Below are 10,017 nucleotides of genomic sequence, written 5' to 3' on the forward strand. Positions count from 1 at the left end.
TCTCTACCTAGTATGTGCAAGGACAAAAACGACAAGGTGTTAAAGGATTGCATGGAAACGTGACTTACAACTATCATCTCCAGCTCCTTCATGCAGCCCCCTACTATCCCCCCACCCCACAAATAACAGAGCTGTCAGTCAGATATCGCATGGCTGCAATTGCTCACACCCTTCCCTGTAACACTCCAAATGTTGCAATTTAAAAGTCCAGATGGAGTCCACCTCCAGTAGACAGCGGAAGAAGATATGACACGGCATTCACAAATGCACAGAGAACTGTTTAATTTACAGCCACAATGGTGAAACAAACCATTTCAGAGCTTGGACATTCAAAGTTAAGTCTGACACTCATTCTTATATTCACTTATTGTGCTTAAGTATTAGAGAACACAGGATTACATTAACAGTACACAACAGTCTGAGATCCCTGCAGGACCAAGTAGTGAAAAGGATGAGCAAGAATGAGGGACCAGCCCCTCAAGTGGTGTAAGCTGGTACAGCTCCATTGCAGGCAATGGAGTGATGGTGATTTACACCAGCTGAGGATATGGCCCTTGAAATGTCCAACTTAACTTTGAATTAATGTCTCCTGTGTCACAACCTTTAATGTTACTGTTCCTTCTGCTTGTATCGGTCACTTAGAAGAAGGAGGACTAAAACCTTAGCCTGTAACGTTGGAAAGGCAGGTGGGTAGTATCTCAGCTGGACTGTAGTAAGTGATGCTCATGTCATGACACTACTCCTTGTATTTCAGAAACCATGGACTGGATCTTCATCTGATGTAAATTAGCTTAAGGGCGGCTGAAGTCAAAAACATTTGCCAATTTATACTAGCTGAGAATATAGCCCTGAGATTTTTGTGTTTGCTGCTGCCTGCTGTATAAACACTGTGCTTGAGAACAAAGACTCATGTGCGTTTCATTCCTGGTAACAAAATTAACTCAAGACTACAAGTCTCAAACAAACGACCACTGGAAAAGACTCCGTTCAGTCTTCATTCTCTCCTGGTTTTCTGAATTTGGCGTAACATGTTTGTTTGCTGGCACCACGAAAAATGCATGACTCTCAGTTTGTGGGGTTTTTTTGTTTTTTTCAAGACCTTAATAATGTAGGGCCAGACCCACTGGTGATGTAAATCAGCAGAGCTCCATTGTACCCAATGGAGCTACCCCGGGGGAGCTGGCCCACTGATCTGAACGCAAGGTTCTTATGCCAGCGCAACCTTAGGACTCTCAAGAAGTTCTTTTGCAAATGATTCCACTTAAGTGACTTTGACATCCTTTCATACCTGCACAGTGTGTCACATAATGCTTTTCATCTACATGATTTTAATGTATATATGTTTGTGTTGGTTTTTTTTTTCATTAGATATCTTTTTAGACAAAAAAAAGAAGAAGAAGAAAAAAAAAGGAACGGAGCAACATTATTGGCATCCCACTGAAACATAAATATATAAATTACATTTTATACACTTTTTTAAACGCAGACACATACATTCATGTGCATAACATTGTGAACAGTACACTTAGTGGAAAACAAGCACAGACAATCTTAGTTAAATGTATTTCCAGTTTTGGTGCTCAACAAATACACTGGGAAAATGATCACAAAATAGAACGGTGACTAAGTCTATCTCTGCATTAGCATCTGAAGCCAATAACGCCTGTTAGCTAACATGGCTTTGGGAGGCTGAAATTGGACAGAGCTACAGGAACAGGAGGGGAATGTTTGAACTCTGTTTAAAGAAATGGAAAGGTTAAAAATCTCTCTTTTGTTGTTTTAAGTTTCTGCAGTTGATTCACATTTGAAGATTTTTTTTATTATTATTATTAGAGTGGAAAGACTGTCTTCAAGACAAACTTTTTTTTCGTTCCAAACTAAGAAAACTCTTTCATCTCTTTGTAGATGTTACACAAATAATAAAAAAAAGTAATCCAGTAGTTCATTTTACATATCCAATGTGTTAATCCAAATAAAACAAAGGGTACATAATCCAAACTGCTGGGGTGGGGCAGTGATTTTGGCCAAGTGAGTAGCCAGGTCATATCTAGCACAGCCCTACATTTCCAAAGCAGTGCGGAAGGATTTAGCCATGTGGCTCCCACTGCAATCCATGGGGAACTGAACATTTAATCCTTTGGCACTTTGAAAACACAGGAGCTGGTGCCAGAGTTTTTAATCTGCCCTGCTATACTTAAAATAGATTTTGATGTTATTTGGGCTATTCTACTACAAAAATATGACCACAAAATGATTTTTTTTTTCCTCTTTTTTTTTTTTTCTTCTTTTTTTTTTTCTCCTTTTTTTTTTCTTTTTCTTTTTTTTTTTGGTTCAAGAAAACATAGCAGGCTTTCTCAGGTATATAAAACTGTTAATTTTTAGATAAAAATACAAACTTCACCTTTACAAAAACACATATTTCTGTTGAATACACATAAAGCATAACATTTTACCAAAAATAAAGAATTTTAGGTTTTGTTCAAATATTTGCAGCAAGGTAGTTCCCATGCCACCATGACATTGTACAATGCAGATACAAGAATTTGTACATTTCACACAGCTCCAACATGTGAAATTAAAGTATCTGTATACTGATAAGAATGACAATTGCTAACACAATATCACTAGTAGGCAACTGGAGTAAGTCTTAAAGGAAAAATAAAAAAGAAGGATTTTTGTATGATATCCTATGATTTGTTTACGCACATCTTTTTTTTCTCTCTCTCTTTTTTGTTTTTCTTTTTATGTAATGCTTTAAATTACAGGGGAAGTTGGGGAACATAAACCAAGAAACGTCTAGAAAATTATGCATAGGTATACCATTTTTATTTTAATACATCTCATTAGTTTGCATCCCACTAGGAGAAATACCATAATGTTTTGTTTTCTGCTTATTGTTATACCAGTCTTTTATATGTGTTATTGGCAAATGTAGTCCAAGAGATAATAAAAAGCTAGGCAAAGAGTAAAAAGAAAACTTAATAATCACTTTATGGTGTAAAAAAAAAATAAAATAAAATAAAAAAATTCCACTTAAGGCTCCCCAGAAGGTTTGTTTTTGTTGGGTTTTTTTTGTATAGACTTTTAAAATACCACCAAGCAAGGATGTATTGTTCTCTAGAGTTTGCATGGCATTTGATCATTTCATAAAAAAATTCCTGCTTTTTTGTGCCTGAAGTCCATCAGTGTCCATCCATCTTCATCAAGAACGCAGGCACATTTCTTGACGTAAAGCACCGTTGACTGCTCTGACAGAAATCCACTATTCACTTAGATTTTTGTCATGTTTTTTGAGTACTTTTGGTATCCTCCATTCATTCAACTGTCTGTTTTTCTTTTCTGCTTTTCTTTTCTTTCATTTTTTTTTTCTTTTTTTGGACAGGGAAGCTTCCTATTGTTCCACAGAGTGCTACAATACTTGCTTTGATGTCACATTAAACAAATGTACATTGTCTCTTTGTTCTCATTAAGTGCTCTTTTGAGCCAGTTTTTTCACATAGGAGAACAAATAAAGTATACAGTCAATAAGCACCATACATAGTAGGTTCAGGAATGTAACAAACCATGTACATCCATGTCCCAGAGAGAAGTTTTTTTTCTAGCTTATTTTCACCTTACATCTGCAGGAGAGAAAAAAGATACAATAACTCTATGATTAGAATCAAAGGTCCTATCCTCTAAGTAGATGACTTAAAAAAAAAAAACTGTTCTGCATGAAGAGTCACTAACCTGGGACAAGAAGTTCTAAATGCTGTTTTGATTGAGTTTACATGCTCACTTTTAAAGTTGAATTTTAGAAAATCTTTGCTTCTATCATACTACTCCCAATAAATACCTGTTAATCTGAAACAGGATATCAAGTTTAGCATTTTTGAGAAACAATACATCAGTATAAATGAAAACTGCCAGTGGGAGTTTTGGGGTAAAAATAGGTGCTTGACATTAAATTCACCAGCATCCAAGCGTTAGGCACATACACTGCAAAATCCAAATCATCCCCACTCCAAACACTAGAACCAATTGCAAGTGCTGCAGTTCAAACAATTTCAAGTCATTAAGGAACATAAATTCCATATTTCATGGAATGACTGACTGTCATCATCCTACTGAGACTGAACAGACAAAAAAAATAAGATCTTAATTTTCCAGTGTAAGTAACACAAGGCCCTAAGCATCTTCCCTCCTAAGCATCTTCCTGGTCAGGTGGGCAGATCATCAGACCATTTCAGGTGCATATACAATCAAACCCAGTTCCTACCAGAACGTGGGTGTGATGGTCATGCATAGAATAGTATTTTCTGTATGTACACTCAATGTTTTACAGCCAATGACTGGGAGCACAACAATTTGTAACCTGGCAATTCAGTCATGCATTAATATGTGATGCTTTGACCTCAGAAATCAATAATAATGAAAAGAAAGCAGAGGCAATGGAACTTGAGATTTCAGAAGCTGAAGTATTAGCACCCTCCAACAAAAAGCCAAGAAAAGGAAGTAGCTCAAGAATGTAAGATGCTGATGGTGATGTGGAGCTTAAAGGAAAAATACCAGCAGGTAGAATTATCAAAGCCAATCAAATCTAATCTCTTTGCAGCCTTGAGGTAGCAAGTGTCAAGATTTTGAACAGTGATTAAGTTGAAGTGATAATATTTGATTAAGTTTTCCAGTACTTGTGCTATTAGGATGTTCAGCATATAGGTCCTACCTGAATATCAAATAGTTCCAGTAGGTTTTATGTTGGTTTTAACTTTTTTCGTTTCCATTTTTTACCTGATTCCCTAGGTCTTCCTGTTAACATAAGGGCAGGGCTGGTAAAAAGCCCAAAGGTAATGCATTTTGTTGAACACTGAAGTCATAAGTACTCAAACCGTTTACATTTCAAAGAAATCTCATTACCCTTTTGCATCAAAGTAATAACTTTATAGCATCGGATTTGACGTCCTGTTTACAATGCAATTACACAAAAGTAAAGAAATAATAAATGAAGTTGGCACTGCACATGTCATTTCCACGATCCATCTATAATCCCTGTTCCCATGCAGTATTCAACATTTGCTTTCAGCTCTGTACTTACGCTATTTTCAGCTCATCATCCACTTGCTGGTGCAAGTTTTGTTCCTATCAGTAATTAAATCCTAGAAATCTATATTCTTCCATGACATTTCTACCCCGTTCTTCACACACAGTAAAACAAAAAGTTTTCCTATCAAAATCTTGACTGCTTAGTCTTGGGCAATTACAGAGATTTTGGAAAACTGAAATTGATCTAATTAAAGTGGTGGGGATTTTTTGTTTTGTTTTTGTGGGGCTTTTTTCCAAATAGAAGACACAGAAAAAATATCAAACCATACACACATAAAAATATCCAGTAAAAAGTGTTTGTTTTCTACTCATAATTCAATCTAGTTTCACTAGAATACTAAGCTCAGATTATCAATTGATGTCCAGTAAAATCCCAGCAGAGGCCTAACTTTGCTTTCATACAAATTCTAATTCTTCTGCTCTGTATGTAGCAACTGGAATTCACAATGACTTAGACCAGATTTATGTCTCCATGAAGGATGGAGACACTACAGAAAACCTTCTTCACCCAGCCACATATGAAATCCATCACCTTTAGGCAGCCTTCCTCCCTATATTTACCTGCTCTTCACTGACTCTATTTGGAGCTGAGTCTTCTGCACCCCTAAATGCCTGGCAGAGGTGAAAGCAACCTTTTGAGGCTGCCTTCAACCAGAGTCAGGAGGGGAGATGTCCTTCCTACTGTAGTAGGTTTCCTCAGTATATGTCAAGTTCTGCATTGATTGCACCTGAATCAAAGGATCTGAGCTAATGATTTTAGGTGTTTTTATGAAAAAACTGAAAGTAAATATTTGTCCTCATAAAATCTTTCTACACAGTAACTTAAAGGTTGTCTTGGTAAGGCAAACTTAGGCTTAACAGGACAACTGACAATAAATTCTTAACTATAAAAAAGTAAGAAAACAACAAGAATGTGCAACGCTGTTTCAAAACTCCGTAATTTTAAATACTGAATATATTACTAAGTGCTTTACATTCATTTCATTAATATTTTCCCCGAGGTCAAGTAAATCTCAGCCTTAGCTCTGTCTCCACAAAGTCTAAAGAAATTAGGCAACAGAGTTCACCAATAAGCTGCAACATGACAACCTTTAACTTAGTTAAGCAAGATCTATTGGGCATTTATGTTTATTTAAAGGCTAACCTAATGAGAACTGATACACTTTAAAGTTCACATCCAAACTCTTTATCCAGTACAAACTGTCCCTAATTTTCCATCCTCAACACACAGAGAAGCAGCTGGGAGCTCCTCTGCTGAGTTCACTGGAAGCAAAATTTGCTTTACATTTTTTACTAATATAAAAATGAGGTCCATATGAAATCAGCATTAATGCAAAAATAAAAGGAAAACATACCAGTTTCTTCTTCTCTATAATCTGAATTAGTATTTGATGATGTACAGGTGCATTCCATATGCTCTTCTAATCTCACCAGAACTTCTTTTAATTTTGGCTTTTTTCTAACATATTCCACTTTTGCCACCTATAAAATATGATGAGGTATGTGCTGAGATACATTAACATAGTTATAGTTCAGAACTGAAGACAGATAACTCTATACCTCTATTTTGAACATAGCCAAACCCATATAAAATGTTAGCATACTAATCATCTTTTATCTTAATTGTGCATCGTGTAGCTATTTATTGCACAGACTATTTGTTTCTCCAAGTTCAGCAGTTTGAAACAATTTTATTTTCCCCCAAGAGATAAAACAATTTCCCATTCATTGCGGTTTGAAGTTTTAAGCAGCTCAGTCTTCACATAAGTCACAATAAACTTCTACTGGGATCCACATCAGTGGTTGTTCTTGTAGACTGACACTTTTAGCTTGATCTGCTGTACTTGTTGACCACTTCCTTAAGCTGAAGACTAACAGTGAAGGCATTAGGTTGGTTTGTAAACATTTAATAATTTACAAGTTGGTGTCTCCAGATCTCTCTGAACATCAAGTGCCCAACTCTTTCCAGAAAGAGGATCTGAGTATCAGCTTAGAAAGCATCAATCTCAGTCCTACATGACTCTTGCAATGACCTGGGACTTGTTTACAGGAGCTCCCATGCACTGTTTTTAGGTCCACTCACAAACTAGATGCTGCCTTTGGCTTTATTGTGGGTTGCTGGCAGGTACACTACTTCTCTCCAGTCCATGCAATTGCTTCCAACTGCACTTTGGGCCAAAGCACTGGCATCCTAAAAAAAAAAAAAAAAGCCTGGAGGGCAAGATGAGGTTGAAGGAAGGAGCATGCTGGAGAAGCTCTGGCTACGTGCAGATCTCTTATCTAAAGGAAACCAGAAGAGAAGGATGTTGGGGTGAGGGGATACTGAACAAGAGGACATTCTGACTAACTTGGTGCCAGCAGCCAGGACAGGAGGAATGGCACAAGGGGCAGGAACACTGCTGTGCTGGAGCCCCAAAATGGGCTGTGAGATGCTGGGCACTGACTTGTGCTAAGAGTACCAGGCACCATGGTCATGGCCGTGCAAGGGAATACAGCCCAGTGCAGGCAAGGAGAGTGCTAGAGAGCACACAAGGTGTCCAATGGTTAGTTTACAATTGTGTTAAAGATTGCATGTACAGGTGATAATAATTTGGTTTAAATGGAAATTGCTGAAATGAAATCAGGGCTTCTCAGTCCTACCAGTAACCATTTATTGACCATTTGACAAAAAGGAGCTGCAATGGGGCTATCCCAGCTAACAAGAAGACTACATAGTACGGGTATGCATTATAAATGAGACAGATGAGGGAGCAGGACATGAGACTGGTTGCCTCTAGAAAAGCTATACAACAAAGCCATAAAGTCTTATCCAACCAGAAGCTCTAGTTACTACCAAATAAAGCATCCGCAGTTACACTAGACTCTCCTGCTAATGGTTTACTTGTGTGTTTGGTGGCGTCTTAATGCTCCAAACCAATCTTCACACTATGAAAATCATTCTCTGCTCCCCCCCAAATTGGAACGACAGTGTCACAAAATAAGAGTGGTGGCTGGAAAAATATTCTCACAATACCAGCTCACAAAACACACCCTTCTGGCTCTGTGGACGCAAACTACCAAGGACCTCTGCATGGTAGGAACAGAAGCTAGACCAAAATCCTGGCTTTATTAAAGTCAGTGGAATTGCTGACATTTTTTCATGGAGTGAACAGTTCCAATCTACATTTTAGTCACCGCCTCTTCTGTCAACAGGATCTGGAGACAATTTTCATTTACCCAGCAAACAAAAGTTGCAAAGAGACAGATGCAATAGGTGAAGTGTCCACATTCAAAGGTATCTTCCAAAACTGTCAGATCTCCATATAAATAGGTTAAGAGCTGGTCATGACATCCAAGAATGCTTTCACTGAAAGACTAGCTATGGGTCAAAGCAGCATCTTTCAAAATCTTCTGTCATCTGAACCCAACTCCACTGAGCCTTTGAACACAAAGATTTGAAAATGTAGGCTACAACTGAGTCATCTGGCATCAAAGGATGACTAATCCTTAAAATTTACAAAAACAAGCAGTAATTAAGACACCTCCATCATCAGAGACTGAGACCCAGCCATCATGAAAACAGCTTTCAAATCTGCCATGCTTATTACAGCTGTTAGAATAAACTAGTCTTATTGAAAATTACACACAACAAAAATAAAACTATAATCAAGCTTTTTAAGTCTGTCCTTGTTTGGCTTTGTATTCCAAAGTAAAAGATATATGCAGTACCTATGGCTATTTGGTATTAAACAACAGTTAAAAAAAAACAACAAAAAACCCCAAAACATTTAAGCATAGGATCATAACAAATTTATGCAACAATTTAAAGATGTTTTTTACTGCACTGTAGTTAAAATACAATCCAGCATACATTCCACTGCCCTACTTCATGCTACACAAGTTAAAGGAATGCAGTTTTATAAGATGTTGTAAATGCTACAAAACCGAAGCAGCACAAACCAGATAAATTGTTGTGCTTGTATCATCTGTTAACACCTGCTGCCACCCTGGATGCTCAGCTAAAATGACAAAGGTTGCAAGTTAGATTTTCAGTGGGTATAAACAGGGATAGCTGTGCTAACAGCATGGGATTTGGGTTTGCGTTGGCATCTTTTTTCTTCTTTTGTGTTTTTCTCAAGTGTGTTACCAAATGCTTTGTGATGTTCACTCCTCAACAAACCAACATCAGCTTCTTTTAATCGTCGCTAACACAACAGAACTAAAAACCATGACAACCTCAAATCCTCCAAAACCAAAAAATATCACTGTATAAAATATCTCTGGAAAAAGACAGTGAAATAATTTACTAGCTTAGTTAAATGGCGTACAATTGGTGACACACTTATAACACTGAGGTCTCTATGTATTATCTTGTGGTAGCCAAGTAGAAATGAAAATAAAATCTGATAAAAATATGTGGCCTAGCAGAAACATCATGGAAACATCTTTTGTAGAGCTTCCCCAGGAGATATGAAATAAGGGAGGAACAGAGGGAAAAAACAAGACTGTAAGCAGAAGTGTCCAGAACACCTCTAGCACCAAAGTTTCTAATGGACTGGAGATTGCAAAATAAATTTTGCAGAAAATTCCTCAAAACAGCAAAGCTTATGTGCCTGATAGCTCAATACTGGATGGGAAATAAAAAAACCCCACACAACTGACTGATGCTTTTTGGAAGCCTCCATTACTTGTGAATGAAAATAAATGCACGCTGACACGGTGGAGAGAAAACCATCCTTCCCTTGCAACTGTGGTTTTTAAAGCTCTTGGGTCTGCGAGGAAGACATAAATCAAGAGGGAATAACGGCCTGAGCAGGGATCCTGTGGGGCCTGGCAAGTCAGTGTTTTGCAGGGCCGGGGCAGCAGGGCCGGGGCAGCAGGGCCGGGGCAGCAGGGCTAGGCCAGCAGGGCTGGGGCAGCAGGGCTAGGCCAGCAGGGCTAGGCCAGCAGGGCCGG

General features: G+C 37.9%; 1 protein-coding gene across 2 annotated transcripts in view; it reads right to left on the bottom strand.

The window, feature by feature from the left end:
- Positions 1-3,375: 3,375 nt before the first annotated feature.
- PDGFA (platelet-derived growth factor alpha polypeptide) overlaps positions 3,376-10,017 on the bottom strand; it is a 22,680-nt gene continuing 16,038 nt past the window's right edge. Inside the window, exons 5-6 of one of the 2 annotated variants that reach the window (XM_010003262.1) lie at positions 6,438-6,564; positions 3,376-3,620 (exon numbers count right to left, since the gene is read on the bottom strand). In XM_010003262.1, coding sequence (XP_010001564.1) covers positions 3,610-3,620; positions 6,438-6,564 — 138 coding nt within the window. In that variant the 3' untranslated portion in view covers positions 3,376-3,609. Of the gene's footprint in view, positions 3,621-4,732; positions 4,789-6,437; positions 6,565-10,017 lie in introns of those variants that run through there. The other variant, XM_010003261.1, reaches the window with a different exon arrangement.

This window comes from Chaetura pelagica, unplaced genomic scaffold (assembly GCF_000747805.2).
Source record: "Chaetura pelagica isolate M959 unplaced genomic scaffold, ChaPel_1.0 scaffold138, whole genome shotgun sequence".
NCBI classification, from domain to species: domain Eukaryota; kingdom Metazoa; phylum Chordata; class Aves; order Apodiformes; family Apodidae; genus Chaetura; species Chaetura pelagica.